Below are 26,433 nucleotides of genomic sequence, written 5' to 3'. Positions count from 1 at the left end.
GGCATGGCTGTAATTGGTTTTGGCCTGCATTGGGCCCCAGTGGCTCATGGGAGGAAAACATATGGAGCGTTTCCTAAACCCCTGAGAAGAGGAGGACAAATCCCCCATTCAGGTCTTAGATTCTCCAGCGTCTAATTATGACCTATAACAGACGTCCAGACGACGTCCGCTCCCGCCTCCAACATGATGTTGAATCCAGTCCCGCTGCTGATGTTATTACAACCCTTGGACTTCGAAGAATGTTATTTAGGAACCCTTTTATTTTTGAATTGTACTTTCATTTAGTTTGTGACACTGATATAAAGTTGCTTGATGCTTGGGTGGATGTCACAAATGAGGTGCCATCGGTTTGTGTTGTAGTCATTGCAACACCAGTGCTGTTGAACATCAGTGACCACAAAGATTTAGGCAGTTGGAAGGAGCTAGACAACTGGAGCATGGTGACTTGTGGGCCTAAGTGTAAACATCTTTCTTCACCTGAAACATGGTCTGGAATTATGTTCTTAAGAGTTTTCCCTCTTCCCACTTAATAAAAACACAGAACAGTTCAAAAGTCATCTCCCGGGTTTGAAAATTGCGTTTGAAAATCTCCTTCGAAAGATGAGCAGTCAGATATGTCAAGAAAAATAAGTCATGAGAAAGAGACAAAGTTACTTCATAAACACACCAGAGGCCAGAGAGTGGGTGGGTGAGAGAATATACAAGTAATAACAAGAAATGTCTCTCATTGGGGTCTGATCTGATAACCCAGAATGAATTAACTGTTGTCTATCTGTTTCTAGGCAGAGCAGTCTTGTAAATATTGCAGATTTGTGGAACACTGTCGGTTGGATTGCAACTCTAAGGCATAGCAGGACTTTCTATGTTTGTAATGTCTGTTATTGTAAGCCTGTGATGTTACAATTTCCCTCTGGGAATCAATGGCAATTTGTTTAAAATGTATTGCTATTACATTCCACTCAATTTAGTTCAATTCAATGCATTGAAGTCCAGTCTATATCTTGCTATACAGAGCAACACTGTGTAATAGTGTCTAGTATCCTCTATCCACGACTTCACTTTCTCTAAACGAAGCAGCGCAGTGCAGCGTCCCCCGGATGAGGCCAGGCCCGTCCGCCATGGTACACTGCCATACAAAAATGGAACTTTTTGTTCCTGTTTTCTCAACACAGGGAATTTATAGGGCAGCTGCCGCAGATGTTCCCATAAAGAGGAAAGCCCAAACACTGATGTCAAATGGTTTACATACTGCGCTAGATCTCACACACTTGTTCTCTTGCTGAACCTCGCAAGGCCGTTCCATGGCCTCTTTTACAATAATAGATGACGGCTGTCCGGGACACATGGCTGGAATAGATAGATCTGTTGTTTGAGATACTGTAGGTCTTGATGACAGCCTGTTTGACAGATCACTGTGGTGGGGTTATTGAGTGACTGCTGGGAGAGAATATGCTATATTTCTGGATACCAAGGCAATGTTTTCATGTTTGTCCATTTGTAGTACTGATCATCATTTCCTTTTCATGTATAACTAAATGACAAGGTTGTAGCAAAACTGCAGTAAACAGTCTATCTGTCTCCCTCTCCATTCCTGCTCAACTCTGGCTGTGCTGCCTGGACACTAGAGAGCCAAGGTGTGCACACACACACACACACACACACACACACACACGCAAGCACGCATCACGCACACCCACACACACTCCACCGCAGAGACCCTACAAACAAACATTACCCAATAGATAGAAAGCCTGCACACTCAACCCAACTACCCAAAACATTCATCTCTTGCTCTTTCTCTTTCTCATTTCAATTCAACTCAATTCAATTTTCTTTATTGGCATGACGTAGCAATGTACATATTGCCAAAGCTTACTTTGGATATTTGCAATATTAAAATAATACGAATCTAAATTGTCAACGGGACAACAGTAACAACAATAACCAAGGGTCAAAATAACCACACATTGAACAATAACAATAAGCATAGAGGACATGTGCAGGTTGGTTGGTCTGTCAGACACTGTCCCTCATCTTATGGCAGGCAGCAATATAGTGCGCTGCCAACCCTCAGCTCTCTGCGTCCTCCATCAACAGGACGGGTAGCCTACTCTCATCAGAGAGGTCTTTGAAACCTTGAATAAGGGTTTCATATTTGGGGAAATGACACTCTCTAATTGTTTTATATTTTTTACATTTTGTCAGGAAATGCAGCTCCGTCTCAGGTTCTGCTGTTGTGCAGTGGTTGCACAGCTTTTCCTCTACAGGGAGCCAGGGTTTCCTGTGTCTACCCTTCTCAATGGCAAGGCTGTGCTCACTGAGCCTGTATTTTGTCAAGGTTTATCTAAGGTTTTCATCAGTAACCATGATCAAATAGTTAGACACAGTGTACTGTCGATTTAGGACCAGATAGCACTGCATTTTGCTTTGTGCTTGTGTTTGTGTTTCCCAATAAGCAATGTAGTTTTGTTTTGACTGTGTTGTAATTTGTTTTATTCTGATTGATTGAATGTTCTGCTCCTGAGGCTTCAGTGTGTTAGTAGAACAGTTTTGTGAACTCAGCCCCAGGACCAGCTGGATGAGGGGACTCTTTTCTTTGCTCAGCTCTTCGCATTGCAGGGCTTAGTAATGACACGAGACAGGGTCACTGTATTTTAGATGTTTACAAAACTTAATTGCTATTTTTTGTTTTTTTATTATTAGTGGATATTGGTCTAATTCTGCCCGGCCTGCATTGTTTGTAGTTTTCCTCTGGACATGTAGGAAAAACCTTACAGAACTCTGCATGCAGGGTTTCAATTGGGTGTTTGTCCCATTTGGTGAAAACTTGTTTTGCAGGTGAACCCCACACCCCGCTACCATAAAGTGCAATTGGTTCAATGACACATTCAATTAGTTTTAGCCACATTTTAATAGGTATTTCAATTTGAATTTGTTTTTTAATGGCATAGAATGCCCTGCGTGCTTTCTCTCTCAGTTCATTCACTGTCTCATTAAGGTGTCCAGTTGAGATTATTATTTAAAACCTACGTAATTGTAGTGTGTGCAGTACTCTATATACTGTATGAGGTACCACTTGAAAACTTTGGTCTAAATCCCTGAGATCTGGACCTTCTCTGGAAAATCATTATTTTAGGATTTTGGGGATTTTGGGGGACTGCTCTAGCTGTAGGCTCTGCTGTAGGGCCATGTGCTGTGGGTGACAGTAGGATTAGGTCATCTGCGAAAAGTAGGCATTTAACCTCTGAATAGTGGAGACAAACGCCAGGGGCAGAGGATTTTTCTAGAATAGTGGCCAATTCGTTGGTGTAAAAATTGAAGAGTGCAGGGCTCAGATTGCAACCCTGGCGAAGGCCCCGCCCCTGGTTAAATAATGATGTTATTTTCTTGCCAATGTTGATGCTGCACGTATTGCCAGTGTACATTGATTTAATTATGTCATATGTTTTACCCCCTACACCACTTTCAATAACTTTGTAGAACAGTCCTGTATGCCAAATAGAATGACATGCTTTTTGGAAGTCGAGGGTGTAAATATGATCGGTCGTGTGATGTTTTGGTATAAATCCAATTTGGCTTTTACTCAAGACATTGTGCTTATTAAGGAAGTTTAGAACTCTTATATTTGTATAATTCTACAGAAAACTTTCCCCAGGTTACTGTTCACACAAATGCCTCTGTAATTGTTAGGGTCAAATTTGTCTCCGTTCTTAAGGATTGGGGTTATGAGGACAGATGTCAGGGAAATAACCTACACTCTGGATCAAATTAAACCGTTTTAATATAGCCAATTGAAATGTTGCACTAGTGATTTTTAGCATCTCATTTAGGATGCCATCAGGTCTGCATGCTTTTTTAAATTTGAGGGCCTGAGGTTTCTTATAGAGCTCCTGGTCAGTAATTGGGGAGTCCAATGGATTTTGATGATCCTTTATAGCTTTTTCTAACCCATTCAACTTCTCATGAATTTGGCATTGTTCTGCGTTTGTGTCAATTCGAACGGTGTTGTAGAGTGTTTTAAAATGGGTTGTCCATATGTCACCATTTTGTATCGCTAATTCCTCCTGTTTAGATTTTTTTTGTTTTTTTTCAAATTTTGCCAGAAGTTGTTTGTGTTTATGGACTCCTCAATTAGTGTCAGCTGCTTGCTGTTGTACTGTGCTTGTATTATTAGGTCTCTGTTCTTTTGGTTGGATAGTGTTTTTTCCTTATAGTTTTACAATCTGCATCAAACCAGTTGTCATCTGTGATCTTTTTTGTTTAGTTTTTTAAAATCAATTTCAAATGTGATTCTTTTTCCATTTGCCTGAATATATAGTTTATGTTTTTTTACTGATAGATTGATGCCTTCTTTACTGTGAGTGAATGTGGTATCCAGAAAGTTATCTAAGAGTGTTTTGGTTACTGGTCTCTCTCTCTCTCTCTCTCTCTCTCTCTCTCTCTCTCTCTCGTAGTGGTTCGATGCAGCTCTTCCTACCCTTGTCTGTATGTCCTGGAGAGGCCATGGCATCCGCCAGTCAGGACCTGAGCCACGTCAAAGGGCTGCAACACAACAACATACTCAATGGGTCTGTATCTGCGTGGGTGTGTGCAGATGTCACCGTTTGATGTATTAGGCAAGATTATACTTAACTTGTACCTTACCTTACATTTAAAAAGCATGCATCCATGGTGCAGCATGTAGCCTAGAACTCCATACTGTATGACAAGATCATCACATCCTTTCAATCAATGGATGGACTCAATGGACTCAAAGATGGTGGACTGTTTATTCTCTGACAGCTGGTGCTTAAAGCTAGTGAGGGAGATAAGCGTTTCCAGTTTCAGAGATTTTTGTAGTACGTTCCAGTCACTGGCAGCAGAGAACTGGAAGGAGAGGCGGCCAAAGGAAGAATTGGTTTTGGGGGTGACCAGAGAGATATACCTGCTGGAGCGCGTGCTACAGGTGGGTGCTGCTATGGTGACCAGCGAGCTGAGATAAGGGGGGACTTTACCTAGCAGGGTCTTGTAGATGACCTGGAGCCAGTGGGTTTGGCGACGAGTATGAAGCGAGGGCCAGCCAAAGAGAGCGTACAGGTCGCAGTGGTGGGTAGTATATGGGGCTTTAGTGACAAAACGGATAGCACTGTGATAGACTGCATCCAATTTATTGAGTAGGGTATTGGAGGCTATTTTGTAAATGACATCACTGAAGTCGAGGATCGGTAGGATGGTCAGTTTTACGAGGGTGTTTGGCAGCATGAGTGAAGGATGCTTTGTTGTGAAATAGGAAGCCAATTCTAGATTTAACTTTGGATTGGAGATGTTTGATGTGAGTCTGGAAGGAGCGTTTACAGTCTAACCAGACACCTAGGTATTTGTAGTTGTCCACATATTCTAAGTCAGAACCATCCAGAGTAGTGATGCTGGATGGGCTGGCAGGTGCAGGCAGCGATCGGTTGAGGAGCATGCATTTAGTTTTACTTGTATTTAAGAGCAGTTGGAGGCCATAGAAGGAGAGTTGTATGGCATTGAAGCACATCTGGAGGGTTGTTAACACAGTGTCCAAAGAAGGGCCAGAAGTATACAGAATGGTGTCGTCTGCGTAGAGGTGGATCAGAGACTCACCAGCAGCAAGAGCGACATCATTGATGTATACAGAGAAGAGAGTCGGCCCGAGAATTGAACCCTGTGGGACCCCCATAGAGACTGCTAGAGGCCCGGACAACAGGCCCTCCAATTTGACACACTGAACTCTATCAGAGAAGTAGTTGGTGAACCAGGCGAGGCAATCATTTGAGAAACCAAGGCTGTTGAGTCTGCCGATGAGGATGTGGTGATTGACAGAGTCGAAAGCCTTGGCCAGGTCAATGAATACGGCTGCACAGTATTGTTTCTCATCGATGGCGGTTAAGATATCATTTAGGACTTACAGTAAGATATTAATTTTCTGGACACATTTCATGGGAATGTTGCAAGAACATTCATGTGTCCAAAGAAAAAGTCATTACACGTCCCTATCAAGGCCCTGATTGGTGAACCACTTCATAGCTCTTTGTCTGTTGGCAAGGTGAAGAACATTCACACACTGCTTTTAACATACATGATTGCATTTTTTATTCAAATGGAATTTGAACTCATGGTATTGGTATTATGATCTTCCTGCTCTTCCTGATCTTCAGGTATTGGTTAATCTGACTGACTCTTCTCATCATTGATTTGATTAACTTATTTCAGCAATTGAAGGGCTTTCTGTATAGTTGGCTAATGTTGGAGGGTCATGTTAACTGTTTTTTTAAAATGATACTGCTGAATCACTCGGATCAACAAATAGTTTTTCTTGAGATGTATTTTTAACAGAGCTGAGATTGACCTCAAAGTGCATTCCACCTATTGCTCACACCTATCAAGTTATTTCACCTACATACAGTAAGTGCCTTAGGAGGAGAGGTTAGGGTTTCTTCTTAAAATGAGTTTCTCAATGACACGTTTGTTTAAATGGTATATGTGGTGTAGATTTAAAAAACACGATAGAGATGCTCAGCTCTACAGAACTAATAAAAACGGACAATTGATGAGGTAGTGGAAATGTGGTCAAAATTCGTGCTTGAGGGGAAATCCTACCGATTCCCATCTTTCATCAAACTCATTTTAATTAAATCAGATAGGTGTGTTGTAACTGTTGCCAAATAATGGCATTAACATATTTTGCTTAGTATTTGAGAGTAGGGTGATTGCCTTAGTGGGTCCCGAACCCAGGTCACCAGCACCAATTAAAAAATGTCCTAACCACTGTCCTGTCCAGAAGAAACCCTACCCCCTCTTCTGTAAGCACTAGTGTAGATCTGAAACAACTTGATAGGTGTAAGGCTGTGAGCAATAGTGTAAAAGCACTTTGAGGTAAATCTCAGCTCTGTTAAAAGTACATCTCAAGAAAAACTTTTATTGATCATAGTGATTCAGGAGTATCATTAAAACAGGTTAACATGCCCAACCAACTTCAGACAACTATACTGAAAGCTCTTCAATTGCTGAAATAAGGAGTCCTCACTCAAATCAATGATGAGAATAGTCAGATTAACTGATACATGACAGGGACATGGTGACATAGCAGGAATATCAGAGTGCTGTGAAACGAGGTTGTGAGTTCAAATCTCAGGTGAGGATATGTTGAATTGTAATTACTGTGTAAATTAACAGACACAATGTAATCAAATATGTAAGTTGAAAACACTTTAAGTATCCCTAACCTCACCAACAAACAAAGAGCTTCTTTCTTTGGGACCATCGGGTGATGTCCTGACAACTGATACACAGAAATGTTCTTGAAGTGTGTCTAGAACATTAATATCTTATGTTCAACTAACGGAAAACTGGACACTCAAACATTAGGGGAACATTAACTTTTTCTCTCCCTTGTTAGATGGGTACACACACATTACACACACACACATAACACACACCCACACACATACATACACACATTTTTATTTATTTAGTCAAGTCAGTTAAGAACAAATTCTTATTTACAATGACGGCCTACCAGAAGGCAAAAGGCCTCCTTGCGGGAGATGGGATTAAAAATGTAAAATAAAATAAAAATATAGGACAAAACACACATCACGACAAGAGAGATACCATAACACTACATAAAGAGAGATCTAAGACAACAACACACCATGGCAACAACACAGGAAAACACAGCATGGTAGCAACACAACATGACAACAACATGGTAGCAACACAACATGGCTGCAGCACAACATGGTAGAAGCACAAAACATGGTACAAACAATTATTGGGCACAGACAACAGCACAAAGGGCAAAAAGGTAGAGACAACAATACATCACAGCCACAACTGTCAGTAAGAGTGTCCGTGATTGAGTCTTTGAATGAAGAGATGTAGATCAACCTCATGATGGGTATAAAACGGTCCAGTTTGAGTGTTTTTTTCAGCTCTTTTCAGTCGCTAGCTGCACCAAACTGAAAAGAGGAGGGATGTGTGTGCTTTGGGGACCTTGAACAGAACGTGACTGGCAGAACAGTTGTTGTATGTGGAGGATGAAGGCTGCAGTAGGCATCTCAGATAGAGGGGAGTGAGGCCTAAGAGTGCATTATAAATAAGCATCAACCAGCGGGTCTTGCGATGTGTATACAGAGATGACTCATCATATACGCTGCTGCCACTTTAGATTATATACAGTATCTTGATATCTACCTCAACTACCTCATATCCCTCCACATAAATATGGTACTGGTACTCCCTGTATGTTAATTACTGTGTATATTATTCCTCTTGTGTTTTTATTTTCTTATTTTTAACTCTACATCATTGGGAAAGATGTCATATATTTGTGATTTGTCATGTGCCGAATACAAAAATTATTTTATTTTTATTTTGTATTTTTATGAACAACAAATCAATACAGAAAGTACATGTGGGAACACAAGTATATATGAATAATATACAAAGGACAATTGGGCTATGGGGTACAATCTCACATTACACAAGGACATACATACACTTATTTATTCTAACATATTTTGTTACTAGAGTATTTAATTGTCAGTTCAATTTATTTTTGTAAGGTAAGAAAATGTATTTTTTTGTTGTTTCTGAATATGAAATTTGGCCAAAAGAATAATGAAATTAATTGCATAAAACATTTTCAGCTTATTTCTATCATAAGTAAAGAATCCAAGCTGTATATCTCTCCACAATAGTGTAAGATCTTCGTAAATGTGTTCAATTATAAATCTACTGATGTCTTGCCACAGTTTCCTTACATGAATACAATGCCCAAAAAGATGCAACACTGTTTCTGGGTGGTCATTACAAAAGGAGCAATTTGAGTTAATGTTTTCCTTAAACATCTTCATATAGTGGTTGGCAGGATAATATTTATGAATAATTTTAAAGGAAGCTTCCTTAATTTTGTTAACAAGTAGGTATGTGTGTGGCAACATCCAAACTTTTTCCCAACAGATATTATCAATAAATCCTTTCCAATAAGGCATGACATAAGGTCATGCAACATCCTGATTTAACAAGGTTTGTATCGCTCGGTTGTTGAATGGACCAAAAGATAAACAAATCTTTCCTACTGATGAGTCAACAGGGTCAACAGAAGGTAGGCTCTGAGGTTCGGGTCTTGACACGTTCCTGAATAATAAAGCAACACCTGAAGGAATGGCATCTAAAACAATTGCAAAATCTTTAGGTGTTACAGGGACCTTGTAAAGTGATAAGAATTCCTTATAACGGAGTAAAAAACCCTCTGCATTGAGTTGGCTCACCAATAGGATATTATTTCGGAATCAATATTCCCAAAACAAAGAATTATTTTTAAACAATATATCCCGATTTTTCCATATATAATATCTGTGTGGGGAAAATGATGCTTAGAAATTAAGGACAATGACAAGAAAACCTGCCGATGAAAAGCAGAAAGTGTCACTGGAACTTTGTCAATATTATATTTGCAAACCAACATGAAGTTAAGGACACCAAAAGTAGAGAAGACATGATGAGGAATAAAATTCCACATAGAAGTGGGTCTTCTTAGGAGTTGTTTTATCCAATTGATCTTAAAAGTGTTATTTAAGGTAGTAAAGTCCAGAAAATTCAGCCCACCATTCTCATAAGTGTTCATTACAACAGTTTTCCTAATGTAATGGGTACAGTTTCTCCACAGAAAGTTGAAAAGCATCTGGTCTATCTCCTTGCATATTTTACTGTCAAGATATAAAGATAGAGCGCCATATGTTAGTCTAGAGATACCTTCAGCCTTGGTTATCAGGACTCTCCCTTTTAAAGACAAGTCCCTCTGTAGCCATTGATTTAGCTTCTTCTTCTTTTTTAAATAAAAGGGTTCAAATTTAGTAAGCCTCTAGACTTCTGATCCGTTGTAATGGTTATGCCTAAATATGTAAGTTCTTCTTTTACTGGAATACCATAATATGCAGGTGTCACCCAATTTTTGACAGCCATGAGTTCACATTTATTAATGTTAAGATATAGACCAGACACTTTGGAAAAGGTTTGTATCACATTGATCGATATAGGAATTTGGTTACCATCTTTCAGAAAAAGTGTAGTATCATCAGCCAGCTGGCTTATAATAATTTCTTTACCAACAATGGAAATACCTTGTACAGGACTATTATTTAAAGAATTTGTAAGAAGTTGGGTGATTAATAAAAAGAGGTACGGAGAGATAGGACAACCTTGCCTAATTCCTCTCTTTAACGCTACATATTCGTCGCCAGACCCACTGGCTCCAGGTCATCTATAAGTCTATGCTAGGTAAAGCTCTATGTTATCTCAGTTCACTGGTCATGATAACAACACCCACCCGTAGCACACGTTCCAGCAGGTATATCTCACTGATCATTTCCAAAGCCAACACCTCCTTTGGCAGCCTTTCCGTCCAGTTCTCTGCTGCCAGTGACTGGAACGAATTGCAAAAATCGCTGAAGTTGGAGACTTATTTCCCTCACCAACTTTAAACATCAACTATCTGAGCAGCTAACCGATCACTGCAGCTGTACATAGTCCATCTGTAAATAGCCCACCCAATCTACCTACCTCATCCCCATACTGTTTTTATTTATTTACTTTTCTGCTCTTTTGCACGCCAGTATCTCTACTTGCACATCATCATCTGCTCACTTATAACTCCAGTGTTAATCTACTAAATTGTAATTATTCGCTCCTATGGCCTATTTATTGCCTACCTCCTCATGCCTTTTGCACACACCGTATATAGACTTTCTTTTTTCTACTGTGTCATTGACTTGTTTGTGTTATTGGCTTGTTTATTGTTTACTCCATGTGTAACTCTGTGTTGTTGTCTGTGTCACACTGCTTTGCTTTATCTTGGCCAGGTCGCAGTTGCAAATGAGAACTTGTTCTCAACTAGCCTACCTGGTTAAATAAAGGTTAAATAAAAAAATAAAAAATAACTCAAATCTAGGTGAGGTGCCATATTTCAATTTGACGGAGCTGTTACTATTTGTATAGTCTTAATAGTCTTACAGAAAAAAATTCCCAAAGCCAAGTGAGGTCTGAGTAGTCAAGTATGTCTAATACTAGTTTGATATTGTTAGAAATATGTCTGTTCCTCATGAAGCCAGACTGTGTTTCATCAATGATTGCATCCAGGACTTCTTTAATTATTTTGTCTAGTAGTAAGGCTAATATCGTATAGTCATTATTAAGAAGACAAATTGGACGCCAGTTATCGATGAGCAGCACTTCTTTTTTAGGCTTAGGTATCAGTGCTATTAACCCCTGACTTATTGTAGGAGGTAGAACATTGTTTTTAATACTCTCTAAAAAGACTTCAAATAGGAAGGGAGCTACTTGTTCAGAAAATAATTAGTAAACTTCTGGTGTAATTCAACACCTGGTGAATTATTGTTCTTTGGATGTTTGATAGACTCTATAATCTCTTCAACTTTGATGGGGTCATCACACTGTTTAGATTCTATATCACTGATAGAGTGAACATTATTCAGTGAGCCAAAAAACATATCTGTGGATTCCTGACAGTACGTAGAGCTATACAATTTCCTGTAAAAATTGTTACAGTATTTAGCGATTACTTTTTGGTCATCTGTAATAACACCATCAATGTTTAACTTATGGATAGTGTTATTTGTACAGTGATATTTTACAAGTCTAAAGAAATAGGAGGAATTCTGTTCTCCCTCCTCAATGCATTTTTTCCTAGATCTAATAAAGGCTCCTTCTGCTTTTAATCTATATATATTATCCAGTTTATTTTGTAACTCAATTAGTTCCATCTTCTCCTCCCCCGAGAGGGCGGCTGGGGACCTCTGAGAAAGGGAAGTTATCTTAATGATCACCTTTTCCTCCTCAGCTCTTCTGGTCTTAGCAAGATTACTACCATATTTTCTAAGGTATTTGGACAGCTCAAATTTAAAGAGCTCCCAGTTCTTGCAATAAGATTTTTCTTCACAAGCCCTTTCCCAAAAGTGTGAAAGCAGATCTTTAACATCAAACTTAATTATATCATTATTTAATAATGAGCTATTTAGCTTCCAGTAGGATGCTCTACCAATGTTAGCATCAGGGGTAAATATTTTGATATCAATGTATAATGGCCCTATGGTCTGTGAGGGGAATAGTACAAATATTTGTAGTAACACACTCACTACACTTGGATATAAGCCAAAAATCTCCGAATACAACAAGTGTAGACTTGGTTTGATTTGGTTGCGTCAGCGTTCCCTTCCGCTGGGCTTAAATTGCACAACAGGTAGCACTTTCTATTAATATTAACATATTGAAGCAATTATAAATGTTCACTTTTAGATATTTCGGGGAAAATAAAGAACACATTTAATTATATTTTGGTTTTATTATTAGTTTCGTTTGAATTGACAGTTAGTGTTTTGGCAGCCAGGGTGATTGTTGAAAGTGCGACGCCGAATGCTTAAACTAGATAAACAACAGAACGCTTGCTAGCTAGCGACGCTGACAAGTACGGGCAAGATATGTCTCAAAGATCTAGCTAGCTAGCTATACATATTACTGTCCCGTCAAAATACTAAATAATTTAGTTATCGAGTGTAAATTTAGCTAACTAGCTAAACGCTATTGTACTGTCTGAGCAATGTCTGTGCCAGACAGTGAAGAGACTTGTCTTACTAGTTAACGTGAGCTTGTCTGCTTATGCTTTAGCTAGTTACAGCTTGCCACAATGCTTTTTGATGATGGCTTCAACTTCCACAGCTGACATAAAAGGTTTGTTACGCAGACGCTTAATGGGAGATAATTAGCTCGTTGAGCTTTAAAAGTTTGTTTCTCAAAACAGTCACATAGCCAGCTAGCTAGCTAGTAGCATAAGTTAACTGTTAGCTCACATTGTCTTGAGTTGGATGTTAAACAGAATGTGTATTTTACGGTGGTGATTTTAGCATGGAACGTTAAGTTAAATCTTGGTGAGGCAAATTCCCCTAAATGTTTTTAGATGGATTCCAGCAAAGCCACTACACAGCACGTACATGAATATCACGGTGACAAACGGGTCCCAGAAACTTTTAGGGTCTACATAAAGCTGTCCCAACAGGAGAGCTTTCTTTTCAGCACCACGGAGTGAATCCCTTAGCGATGCTACATTTCTCTTCATATGACAAGGATTTGCCAGTAGATTGTCAACGTGATTCATGATGACTGCTTGTCTTGCTTGCTAGCTAAGATTTTGAAGGTATGACGTTGACATGTGCAGTCCAATCAAAGCTACGGTAGATAAAATTATGTCAAATCATGCTATATCTGTGGCCAATGATCTTGAGCCTTCTTGGATGGGCACTTCTAATGTAACTCTATGGCAGCACCCAAGGAGCTTGAATGTCCAACTCTCCCCGTAGAGTTTGTGGCGACGTAGTGTCCCCATGAGTGACAGAACACGGAGCCATTCACGGTGTAACTAGAGAACATTACCAACCTCTACGCTTTGTATTTTCCACTGCCTGCCCCACCACCACAGAAAGCACTGAGCTAGGCTGAAACACCTGCATTTTGGAGCTGCCTTACTCAACTGTATGCGGCTTTATTAACTCAATATTATGTTTTTTTTTTTTTTTTTTACATTGTTTGCAAACTGATATGTGACACGTATTAATACCAGAATCACATGCAAAACAGGCAACACAAAATATATATATTTTTAGTTTAACGGGTGGGGCTCAAAACCTGCCCTGAATGATGGGTCACCACTGGTAATTTATCCTATTAAAAACAAAAACTGTTTCAAGTGAGCATTCAGCAGGTATGATGCCGAAAATAAAGTACATTCTTGCCTACTTGAACCAATCTTTTCATTTATTTTTTCAAAGAAAGTTGTGTGTAGTTCCAGTAGTTAGCTACACAGCTACATGGCAAAACAAGTCATTAGCTAACTACTCCCTCCCATAACGACTGCAAAATGTAGTTAAATTACATGTAGTTCACTACTCCTCAACGCTGCTTGCTGTCTAGGTATTTATATAGCTAACCTGACATAACTAACCAAGCCAGGATTTTCCCTCCCTCCCATAAACAGTGTGGCATGAGGGCGACAGATGCCTCGCTCCCAGCCTCAGAGATGGCACCCTACTACGAGAGGGAACAATCCAGAAACTCCCTTCCACTTCTCATGGTGAGGACATGGCACTGGTGAAGTTCACAGATCAACATGATGAAGATGAAGAAGAGGAGGCAGTCTTTCCAGTCTGTAAACTCCAGAGACCAGACACAAACCAGTCGTCCACCAGTGTAGTGTCTGCCCAGGAGAAGCCTCTTTTTCTCTGCAGCCAGACACCCCCCGGGCCATCAGAGCCCTTGGTGTTGTCACAGAGTGGTGTGGCAGTCCCATACACCATCAACAGGTACGTGAGCTGTTAACTAGGAAGCTGGGATTTTGTTGGGCTTCCCAGGTTGTTTTTGCTGTACGAATGGGGCCTTAATCAGATGCCGTCAACAGGTACCTGAGGTACTACCAGAAGGAAGGGATCCAGTTCATCTATGACAACTATGCCCAGTCCAGAGGATGTATCCTGGGAGATGACATGGGCCTGGGCAAGACCATTCAGGTAAAAACTAGACTGTCTCTGCAGAAACCTGATTGTTGACGGTATGTAGCTAGAGTATTAGCACTATTGGAGTTATCATGTGAAGAAAGACCTGCTGTTCATGACTGACGTGTGTCTGTCAACAGGTCATTGGTTTCCTGGCTGCTGTGCTGGGTAAAACAGGGACATGGGAAGACATTGAGAACAACAGGCCTCAGTTTCTTCTCACTCAGATCCCCACACAGCGAAGCAAACCCCGAAAGGTAGATATTGAGCTATAGATTTCCCACAAGGGTAGCACTCTTTGTGGCTGAAAACTGACTGATAGTTACAAAAATTTTAAAACCCACATGTGCATGCCCATGCTCTCTGTTAGGGTCCTGTGTAGGTGTTGTTATATTATCCATGGTTGTGCCCAGGTGTTCTTGATTGTGGCCCCTCTGTCGGTGCTGTACAACTGGAAAGAGGAGCTGGAGACATGGGGTCACTTCCTGACCGTTGTAGTCCACGGTCTGAGGAAAGAGGAGGAGCTGGCTCGCATCCGGAGGGGACGCTCTGAGATCGCCCTCACCACCTACGAGACCCTACGCCTCTATCTGGAGCAGTTTAACAGGTAACGTTAGCTAAGATAATTAGGTGTGTTGACGTGTGTAGCCTGAAACCATAGTAGACCCATTTCCTAATCCTACCGCGAAACTCCACCTATAAGCCTGCCACGCATTTTGACTGTGTGGCCGGTCTTCAATTCCAGCATTGACTGGTCTGCTGTGATAGTGGACGAGGCCCACAAGATCAAGAACCCCAACTCCCAGATCACTGGGGCAATGAAGGATCTGAGGTGTCTGGTCAGAGTGGGCCTCACTGGCACAATCCTACAGAACAACCTGGACGAGCTCTGGTGTGTCATGGACTGGTAGGTCTACACTGGCAATATAACTACTACTACTGTTTCTATCACTGCTGCTACAGTACGACTGATTACCCTTTATTAGACACGTATTAGTGCAATGATGTAGAGTCAAGAGGTTACCCCACAAAACCTCCCAATACCCAGTGCCACCATTTCCTTCTAAACCACTCTTTCTCTTGGGATTGACCTTCTTCCTTTGTGTACTTCAGGGCCATCCCTCGTTGCCTTGGCAGCCTGGGTAACTTCAAGAATATGTTTTCGGACCCCATCGAACTGGGGCAGAAGCACAGCGTAACTAAGCGGGCCCTAGCGACGGGCAGGAGGGCGGTCCGGGCCCTGGCTGCGAAGCTCTCCCATTGGTTTCTCCGGAGGACCAAGGCTCTTATCAGAGAGCAGCTACCCAAAAAAGACGACAGGGTGAGTGGAGACTTCCACACAGGGTTCATGTTCATGAATTAGGGTTGTGCAATTCTGGTAACTTTTCCAGAAATCCTAGTTGGGAGTATTCCTGCTTATTCTCTCCTGATTTCAGGAATTTTCTAACAAGGATTAATGGAAAACCTGGGAATTTTGGGAAAGTTACCGGAATTTTACAACCCTAATAGAATGAATTCTCTGGCCTTGAATGTGAATAACCCTGGTCTAGCAGGTGGTTTCAAACATCTCACTAAGTGAATGGCTCCTCCATCTATGGCCAGGTGGTGTACTGTTCGCTGACGTCGTTCCAGCAGACTGTGTACCAGGCGGTACTGGACATGGAGGACGTCACCCTGCTCCTGCGCTCCTCAGAGAAGTGTGACTGTCACAGTGGACACTCCCGCAGGAAGTGCTGCTACAAGGTCGGCTTATGACAGGAACAGTTGTGTTATAACCTCTATTTGACCCACTATGAAGTAATCTGTTATTAACCGTTTGAAGGTTTGAATCATTGTTTGGTCTTTATAGGTCACCTAGACTAAGCAATGGTCACAATGTTGTCAGTAATGTTGACTTTATTGTGATAGGCCTTCCCTGGGAGGTGATGTAAATGTTTGCTCTCTTGTAAACTACAGGTGAATGCTCGGGGTGTGCGTGTGACAGACCTGTACTTCAGTTACTTGGCCATTCTCAGGAAGGTGGCCAACCACGTGGCTTTGCTGCAATCCAAGTGGAACACCAGCAAAAAGCAGGTACACTCTCACAAGTGAAGTCCTGGTTATTATTTTACTGAACGTGACAAGTTCTGTTTGGTTTAACATTGACATACTGTGCTCTCTCAGGAGCAGTATGTGAATGAGATCTGTGAGAAGGTGTTCCAGAAGTTTCCTGACTTCACAGAGAAATGCAAGCAGGCAGCATTTGAGGCCATGTCAGACCCCATGTACAGCGGAAAGATGAAGGTAGGTTGGTCACGAGGACAAAAGTCATGTCACGTGAATGGCAAAGGTAGTTAGGTAGGCTCATATGTTTACATATAGTATCAGGTTTTTAAGAGAAGTATGTCTCATTTGGATCCTTGGTTGATATCCCTCCTCCTCTACACCCTGTCATAGGTTCTCCAGAGGTTGTTGAAACATTACATGCAGAGAAAAGACAAAGTGCTATTATTCTCCCTCTCCACTAAGGTAAAACGTTTTAATTGTGTTTGGTAGCCACAGGGATTCTGTCATTTGTGTCTAACTGTTTGTATGTGTGTATGTACTGTAGATGTCATGTGTGAGAGTTGGGGGATCTGTAGGGGTATTAGTGTGTGTGTAGGAAAATGGCTGTGGTAGATAATGGTGAGATCATGTACTTTGTCTTTAGATGGTGTCAGAGCTCTAGTTCAGACACAACCAAAGCATTGATTGCTGTCTTCCTTACTTTGTCCATAGACTGCTTACACGATGAGGAAACTATCCCTTTAAGTGTACAGTGCAATCAAAGTATTCGGACCCAATGACTTTTTCCACATTTTGTTACATTTTAGCCTTATTCTAAAATTAAGTTGTTTTTTTCCCCTTCATAAATATACACGCATTAACCAATAACAACAAAGCAAAAACAGGTTTAGATATTTTTTTGCAAATGTATTAAAAATAAGAAACTGATATCAAACTGATATATATTTTCAACGATGTAGAAAATAGTAAAAATAAATGAACTTTTGAATTGCCTTTTACTTTGTTGAAGCACCTTTGGCAGCGATTATAGCCTCGATTCTTCTTGGGTATGGCGCTATAAGCTTGGCACACCTTTTATTTGGGGAGTTTCTCCCATTTCTTCTCTGCAGATCCTCTCAAGCTCTGTCAGGTTGGATGGGAAGCGTCGCTGCACAGCTATTTTCAGGTCTGTCCAGAGTTGTTTGATCGGGTTCAAGTCCTGGCTCTGTCTGGACCACTGAAGGACATTCAGAAACTTGTCCCAAAGCCGCTCCCGCGTTGTCTTGGCTGTGTGCTTAGGGTTGTTGTCCTGTTGGAAGGTGAACCTTCGCCCCAGTCTGAGGTCATGAGCGCTCTGGAGCAGGTTTTCATCAAGGATCTCTGTACTTCGCTTTGTTCATCTTTGCCTTGATCCATTCTAGTCTCCCAGTCCCTGCCTCTGGAAAACCTTTCCACAGCATGATGCTACCACCACTATGCTTCTCTGTAGGGATGGTGCCAGGTTTCATCCAGATGTGATGCTTGGCATTCAGGCCAAAAAGCTCAATCTTGGTTTCATCAGACCAGAGAATCTTGTTTCTTATGGTCTGAGAGTCCTTTAGGTGCCTTTTGGCAAATTCCAATCAGGCTGTCATGAGCCACTTTTTATTTTTATTTATTTCACCTTTATTTAACCAGGTAGGCTAGTTGAGAACAAGTTCTCATTTGCAACTGCGACCTGGCCAAGATAAAGCATAGCAGTGTGAACAGACAGCACAGAGTTACACATGGAGTAAACAATTAACAAGTCAATAACACAGTAGAAAAAAAGGGGAGTCTATATACATTGTGTGCAAAAGGCATGAGGAGGTAGGCGAATAATTACAATTTTGCAGATTAACACTGGAGTGATAAATGATCAGATGGTCATGTACAGGTAGGGATATTGGTGTGCAAAAGAGCAGAAAAGTAAATAGATAAAAATAGTATGGGGATGAGGTAGGTAAAAATGGGTGGGCTATTTACCGATATACTATGTACAGCTGCAGCGATCGGTTAGCTGCTCAGATAGCAGATGTTTGAAGTTGGTGAGTGAGATAAAAGTCTCCAACTTCAGCGATTTTTTGCAATTTGTTGCAGTCACAGGCAGCAGAGAACTGGAACGAAAGGCGGCCAAATGAGGTGTTGGCTTTAGGGATGATCAGTGAGATACACCTGCTGGAGCGCGTGCTACGGATGGGTGTTGCCATCGTGACCAGTGAACTGAGATAAGGCGGAGCTTTACCTAGCATGGACTTGTAGATGACCTGGAGCCAGTGGGTCTGGCGACGAATATGTAGCGAGGGCCAGCCGACTAGAGCATACAAGTCGCAGTGGTGGGTGGTATAAGGTGCTTTAGTGACAAAACGGATGGCACTGTGATAAACTGCATCCAGTTTGCTGAGTAGAGTGTTGGAAGCAATTTTGTAGATGACATCGCCAAAGTCGAGGATCGGTAGGATAGTCAGTTTTACTAGGGTAAGTTTGGCGGCGTGAGTGAAGCAGGCTTTGTTGCGGAATAGAAAGCCGACTCTTGATTTGATTTTCGATTGGAGATGTTTGATATGAGTCTGGAAGGAGAGTTTACAGTCTAGCCAGACACATAGGTACTTATAGATGTCCACATATTCAAGGTCGGAACCATCCAGGGTGGTGTTGCTGGTCAGGCGTGCGGGTGCAGGCAGCGAACGGTTGAAAAGCATGCATTTGGTTTTACTAGCGTTTAAGAGCAGTTGGAGGCCACGGAAGGAGTGTTGTATGGCATTGAAGCTCGTTTGGAGGTTAGATAGCACAGTGTCCAAGGACGGGCCGGAAGTATATAGAATGGTGTCGTCTGCGTAGAGGTGGATCAGGGAATGGCCCGCAGCAAGAGCAACATCATTGATATATACAGAGAAAAGAGTCGGCCCGAGGATTGAACCCTGTGGCACCCCCATAGAGACTGCCAGAGGACCGGACAGCATGACCTCCGATTTGACACACTGAACTCTGTCTGCAAAGTAATTGGTGAACCAGGCAAGGCAGTCATGCGAAAAACCATTAAAAAAAGCCACTCTACCATAAAGTCCTGATTGGTGGAGTGCTGCAGAGATTGTTGTCGTTCTGGAAGGTTCTCCCATCTCCACAGAAGAACTCTGGAGCACTATCAGTGACCATCGGGTTCTTGGTCACCTTCTCCCCCCGATTGCTCAGTTTGGCTGGTCGGCCAGCTTTAGGAAGAGTCTTGGTGGTTCTAAACTTCTTCAATTTAACAATGATGGAGGCCACTGTGTTCTTGGGGGCCTTCAATGCTGCAGAAATGTTTTGGTACCCTTCCCCAGATCTGACAATTCTTTCGACCTCATGACTTGGTTTTTGCTCTGACATGCAGTCAATTGTGGTACCTTTATATAGACAGGTGTGTGCTTTTCCAAATCATGTCCAATCAATGAATTTACCACAGGTGGACTCTAAGCTGACTCCACACTCCAAGACTGCTTCCATCACGTGGACTGGGAGATGTTTCGTATTGCGTCAGATAACAATATTGAAGAATACGCTGATTCGGTGTGCGAGTTCATTAGAACTTGCGTTGAAGATGTCGTTCCCATAGCAACGATTAAAACATTCCCTAACCAGAAACCGTGGATTGATGGCAGCATTCATGTGAAACTGAAAGCGCGAACCACTGCTTTTAATCAGGGCAAGGTGTCTGGTAACATGACTGAATACAAACAGTGCAGCTATTCCCTCCGCAAGGCTATCAAACAAGCTAAGCGTCAGTACAGAGACAAAGTAGAATCTCAATTCAACGGCTCAGACACAAGAGGCATGTGGCAGGGTCTACAGTCAATCACGGACTACAGGAAGAAATCCAGCCCAGTCACGGACCAGGATGTCTTGCTCCCAGGCAGACTAAATAACTTTTTTGCCCGCTTTGAGGACAATACAGTGCCACTGACACGGCCTGCAATGAAAACATGCGGTCTCTCCTTCACTGCAGCCGAGGTGAGTAAGACATTTAAACGTGTTAACCCTCGCAAGGCTGCAGGCCCAGACGGCATCCCCAGCCGCGCCCTCAGAGCATGCGCAGACCAGCTGGCCGGTGGGTTTACGGACATATTCAATCAATCCCTATACCTGTCTGCTGTTCCCACATGCTTCAAGATGGCCACCATTGTTCCTGTTCCCAAGAAAGCTAAGGTAACTGAGCTAAACGACTACCGCCCCGTAGCACTCACATCCTCATGAAGTGCTTTGAGAGACTAGTCAAGGACCATATCACCTCCACCCTACCTGACACCCTAGACCCACTCCAATTTGCTTACCGCCCAAATAGGTCCACAGACGATGCAATCTCAACCACACTGCACACTGCCCTAACCCATCTGGACAAGAGGAATACCTATGTGAGAATGCTGTTCATCAACTACAGCTCGGCATTCAACACCATAGTACCTTCCAAGCTCGTCATCAAGCTCGAGACCCTGGGTCTCGACCCCGCCCTGTGCAACTGGGTACTGGACTTCCTGACGGGCCGCCCCAGGTGGTGAGGGTAGGCAACAACATCTCCTCCCCGCTGATCCTCAACACTGGGGCCCCACAAGGGTGCGTTCTGAGCCCTCTCCTGTACTCCCTGTTCACCCACGACTGCGTGGCCACGCACGCCTCCAACTCAATCATCAAGTTTGCGGACGACACAACAGTGGTAGGCTTGATTACCAACAACGACGAGACGGTCTACAGGGAGGAGGTGAGGGCCCTCGGAGTGTGGTGTCAGGAAAATGACCTCACACTCAACGTCAACAAAACTAAGGAGATGATTGTGGACTTCAGGAAACAGCAGAGGGAACACCCCCTATCCACATCGATGGAACAGTAGTGGAGAGGGTAGCAAGTTTTAAGTTCCTCGGCATACACATCACAGACAAACTGAATTGGTCCACTCCCACAGACAGCATCGTGAAGAAGGCGCAGCAGCGCCTCTTCAACCTCAGGAGGCTGAAGAAATTCGGCTTGTCACCAAAAGCACTCACAAACTTCTACAGATGCACAATCGAGAGCATCCTGGCGGGCTGTATCACCGCCTGGTACGGCAACTGCTCCGCCCACAACCGTAAGGCTCTCCAGAGGGTAGTGAGGTCTGCACAACGCATCACTGGGGGCAAACTACCTGCCCTCCAGGACACCTACACCACCCGATGTTACAGGAAGGCCATAAAGATCATCAAGGACATCAACCACCCGAGCCACTGCCTGTTCAACCCGCTATCATCCAGAAGGCGAGGTCAGTACAGGTGCATCAAAGCTGGGACCGAGAGACTGAAAAACAGCTTCTATCTCAAGGCCATCAGACTGTTAAACAGCCACCACTAACATTGAGTGGCTACTGCCAACACACTGTCAATGACACTGACTCTACTCCAGCCACTTTAATAATGGGAATTGATGGGAAATGATGTAAATATATAAACAATGCTACCTTATATAATGTTACTTACCCTACATTATTCATCTCATATGCATACGTATATACTGTACTCAATATCATCGACTGCATCCTTATGTAATACATGTATCACTAGCCACTTTAACTATGCCACTTTGTTTACATACTCATCTCATATGTATATACTGTACTCGATATCAGCTACTGTATCTTGCCTATGCTGCTCTGTACCGTCACTCATTCATATATCCTTATGTACATATTCTTTATCCCCTTACACTGTGTATAAGACAGTAGTTTTGGAATTGTTAGTTAGATTACTTGTTGGTTATTACTGCATTGTCGGAACTAGAAGCACAAGCATTTCGCTACACTCGCATTAACATCTGCTAACCATGTGTATGTGACAAATAAAATTTGATTTGATTTGATAATCAAGTTGTAGAAACATCAAGGATGATCAATGGAAACAGGATGCACCTGAGCTCAATTTCGAGTGTCATAGCAAAGGGTCTGAATACTTATGTAAATATGGTATTTCTGTTTTTTTTATTTTGAATACATAATACATTTTGCAAACATTTCTAAAAGCCATTTCTAAAAGGTTTTCTTGTTTGTCATTATGGGATATTTTGTGTAGATTGATGAGGAACATGTTTTATTTAATATATCCTAGAATAAGGCTGTAATGTAACAAACTGTGGAAAAGGGAAGGGGTCTGAATACTTTCCCAATGCCCTGTATACTTGTGGTCATTTATGAACATTTGAACATCTTGGCCATGTTCTATTATAATCTCCACCCGGCACAGCCAGAAGAGGACTGGCCACCCCTCATAGCCTGGTTCCTCGCTAGGTTTCTTCCTAGGTTTTGGCCTTTCTAGGGAGTTTTTCCTAGCCACCGTGCTTCTACACCTGCATTGCTTGCTGTTTGGGCTTTTAGGCTGGGTTTCTGTACAGCACTTTGAGATATCAGCTGATGTACGAAGGGCTATATAAATCAATTTGATTTGGTAACACGCCACCAAAAGGAAGTATTCTCAATATACTGTGTTAACCCTTCAGCTGCTGGACGTGCTGGAGAGCTACTGCATGGCAGATGGGCTGGAGTATAGCAGATTGGATGGCAACACCAAGCCCAGAGAGAGGCTGAAGATCGTCAAAGAGTTCAACAGCTGCCCTGACATCAATCTCTGCCTGGTCTCCACCATGTCAGTGCCACTCCCACCACCCCTCATAGCTCTGCTTTAACAGAGCACAGCAATATGATTGTGTTGGATGTGTGTCCCCCAAATGGCACCTTATTCCCTACATAGTCCACAGCCCTGCTCAAAAGTAGTGCACTATATAGGGAATAGCGTGCCAGTTGAGACACAGCTATGTTTGAAATGAATGGACCAGTGACTGTAGGTTCGCTTGTCTGTTTCTCCCCCCCAGGGCAGGGGGTCTGGGCCTGAACTTTGTGGGGGCCAACATTGTGGTCCTGTTTGATCCCACCTGGAACCCTGCCAATGACCTGCAGGCAATTGACAGGTATGCTGCAATATCCATACATGCCATGTACTTACATAGAAGTACATAGTCATAGAACCTTACAGGGTTCTTTCCAATTTGTTGTATCAAATCAAACTTTGTCACATGCGCCGAATACAAGTGTAGACCTTACCATGAAATGCTTACTTACAAGCCCTTAATCAACATCGCAGTTCAAGAAGAGTTAAGAAAATATTTACCAAATAAAAAGTGTAATTAACAATAACGAGGCTATATACAAGGGGTACAGGTTAGTTGCGGTAATTTGTACATGTAGGTAGGGGTGAAGTGATAAAACATCAAGTAGCAGCAGTGTACAAAATAAATGGAGGGGGTCCTAGACTTGGCGGTCCGGTACAGCTTGCGGTGTTGTAGCAGAGAAAAGAGTCTATAACTTGGGTGACTAGAGTCTGACAATTTTATGGGCTTTCCTCTGACACCGCCTATTACTGGATGGCAGGAAGCTTGGACCCAGTGATGTACTGGGCCGTACGCACTACCCTCTGGTGCGTCTTACGGTCAGATGCCGAGCAGTTGCCATACCAGGTGATGATGCAACCAGTCAGGATGCTCTCGATGGTACAGCTGTAGAACTTTTTGAGGATCTGGGGACCCATGCCAAATCTTTTCAGTCTCATATTCTATGTCTGTATACACAATGCCAGTGTTAACAACAGTGATCTCTGTGCTGGTGTGGGACCCATAGGTCACCCTTTATGGCTTATTGACCTGAATGGGGACCCCTCTTCTATTCCTTTTTATTTCCATGATGTGACCTCTCCTCAGGGCGTATCGTATAGGCCAGTGCAAGGACTTGACAGTGTGTGACCTCTCCTCAGGGCGTATCGTATAGGCCAGTGCAAGAACTTGACAGTGTGTGACCTCTCCTCAGGGCGTATCGTATAGGCCAGTGCAGGGACGTGACAGTGTTCAGACTCATCTCTCTGGGAACAGTGGAGGAGGTCATCTACCTGCGCCAGGTCTACAAACAGGTACAGTCATCCTAAGACTTTCATCACAGTATGCTGCCTGCACATACAATTATTGTGTTTGAGGATTTGTAAATTGCTTTCATGGAGGATTGGCTTGAATTGTGAGGATAACCACACAATGTATTTTCATCATGAGCAAAAACTATTAGTTTTCTACCCAAAGTTGCAAAGAAAATGTTGCGATCCATTTATTAAACACAAAAGAGACCAGAAAAATGGATAAACGGATGTGGCGGTAGCAGGAATAGCGATATCTTGTGGGCAAAGCTGGTACTTTCACACTAATTTATGGGGGAAAATGCAAGCTACTTCAATGACTAATTTCTCTGAACAAGGGGAAAACACATCACCAAATTCACTGAGAATATATTACATAGTATGAATAAACTACTCTAATACGCAACTTCATACTACTTGTCAAACATAGAGAACTGATATTATATACTGGATGTTGGTGTGAGCTTTGGGAGTTCTGTGGGTGACATTTGACCATTTTATTTGGATTCCTCCCGTAGTCGGTTTTAAGAAGAGGTTTGGTCCAAATTGGATGTTGGATACTATATTTATTGAATATTAGATTAATCCTATACATTGAAATGGCCAATTAGGGTGCAATCAACTAGCTTAGTTTCTCAGATCAAATTATATTTCAACAAAAATACTGTTGCAGGAATGCTTATCCGATATGTTCTTAACTACAGAAACCAATTCAAAACAATGGCTTGCTGAAATGGAATGACCCAGATGATATTGGTATTTAGATGGGGAAACCAACCATCTAATGTTCTCTCCCTCCATCCCTGTCTGTGACTCTGCAGCAGTTGCAGTCTTCTGTGATGGGTAAGGAGAGTGCCCGGCGGTACTTTGATGCAGTGCAGGGGTCCGATGACCAGAAGGGGGAGCTGTTTGGGATACAGAACCTCTTCAGGCTGCAGACCCAGGGGACCTGCCTCACCAGGAGAATACTGGAGGTCAGAAGTCAAACAGCCTGTGTGGACAACCCTGGTACTGTGTGTTACATGTTTGTGTCTATTTCTGTTTATGTACATGTATGCTCAAGTGTGTGTGTGTGCGTGTGTTCCTCTCAGCGGGAGGGACAAGTGGAGGTAGGAGTAATGACGTCCAGCACCCACACAGGGGAAGAGGAGGAGAGGAAGAGCGAGAGCGTGAGTAACTGCCTTTCTCAAGGACCCGTGACGGGCGCGTCTTTCCCATCTCTCACTCCCTCTCCTTTCCCAGGCGGCCCTCTCATCCCTCCATTCCCTCTCATCCCTCCATTCCCACGTGAAAGAGACAATTCCTCACACGTGCGTCTTCCTGTCTCTCTTTCACCGGCCCCTTCTTACTCTGCTCTCTCTCCCCCTTTTCCCCCCTCATCTCCCCCCCCCATCTCTCTTTCGCATTCTCTCTGTGATAGTGTCCCAACAGATGGACATAATTATCCCTCTGTAATGCCAGGACCAGACCACACTGAAGGCCGTCTGTTCTGTTGTGTGGTATTTATTTACCCAATAGTTTGGCTTCTATCTACTGTGACAGTTCCCAGCTAAGAACCAACACAACTGTCCCTTTTTAGTAGGCTGGGTATGTACCGGGGGATGTTCAGACTTTAATAGCCATAGACAATACACCAGGGTGTATTCACACACACACACACACACACAACGGAGGAGTCATCTGGTTGGCAAAAACCATAAGATTAGTATCGCTGTAGGTGGTCCCACTCATAAAGGCCCTTGCATAACTCCCATGCACGCTATAAAAGCTACAATGTATCCTATTGTTTCATATTCATGACTCATGGCATGTCACATTTATGTATGGATGATTTATTGTTACAAGCATCTTTGCATTACCTAGCACTGCTAAAT

The 26,433-nt window shown here is 42.5% G+C and overlaps 1 protein-coding gene across 2 annotated transcripts in view; it reads left to right on the top strand.

Moving 5' to 3' along the window:
• Window positions 1-4,453: 4,453 nt before the first annotated feature.
• Window positions 4,454-26,433, top strand: part of ercc6l2 (excision repair cross-complementation group 6-like 2) — a 28,196-nt gene continuing 6,216 nt past the window's right edge. The window contains exons 1-16 of one of the 2 annotated variants that reach the window (XM_024417953.2): window positions 4,454-4,568; window positions 14,054-14,378; window positions 14,474-14,582; window positions 14,708-14,824; window positions 14,981-15,174; window positions 15,313-15,474; window positions 15,681-15,888; window positions 16,170-16,310; window positions 16,524-16,640; window positions 16,731-16,850; window positions 17,004-17,075; window positions 23,103-23,248; window positions 23,475-23,570; window positions 24,463-24,562; window positions 25,381-25,533; window positions 25,651-25,728. In XM_024417953.2, the coding sequence (XP_024273721.1) occupies window positions 4,565-4,568; window positions 14,054-14,378; window positions 14,474-14,582; window positions 14,708-14,824; window positions 14,981-15,174; window positions 15,313-15,474; window positions 15,681-15,888; window positions 16,170-16,310; window positions 16,524-16,640; window positions 16,731-16,850; window positions 17,004-17,075; window positions 23,103-23,248; window positions 23,475-23,570; window positions 24,463-24,562; window positions 25,381-25,533; window positions 25,651-25,728 (2,142 nt within the window). In that variant the 5' untranslated portion in view covers window positions 4,454-4,564. Of the gene's footprint in view, window positions 4,569-12,440; window positions 12,754-14,053; window positions 14,379-14,473; window positions 14,583-14,707; window positions 14,825-14,980; window positions 15,175-15,312; window positions 15,475-15,680; window positions 15,889-16,169; window positions 16,311-16,523; window positions 16,641-16,730; window positions 16,851-17,003; window positions 17,076-23,102; window positions 23,249-23,474; window positions 23,571-24,462; window positions 24,563-25,380; window positions 25,534-25,650; window positions 25,729-26,433 lie in introns of those variants that run through there. The other variant, XM_024417952.2, reaches the window with a different exon arrangement.

This window comes from Oncorhynchus tshawytscha, linkage group LG04, assembly GCF_018296145.1.
Source record: "Oncorhynchus tshawytscha isolate Ot180627B linkage group LG04, Otsh_v2.0, whole genome shotgun sequence".
Classification (NCBI taxonomy): Eukaryota; Metazoa; Chordata; class Actinopteri; order Salmoniformes; family Salmonidae; genus Oncorhynchus; species Oncorhynchus tshawytscha.
The sequence above is the reverse complement of the archived record's forward strand: the minus strand, read 5'-3'. Positions and strand labels throughout refer to the sequence as shown.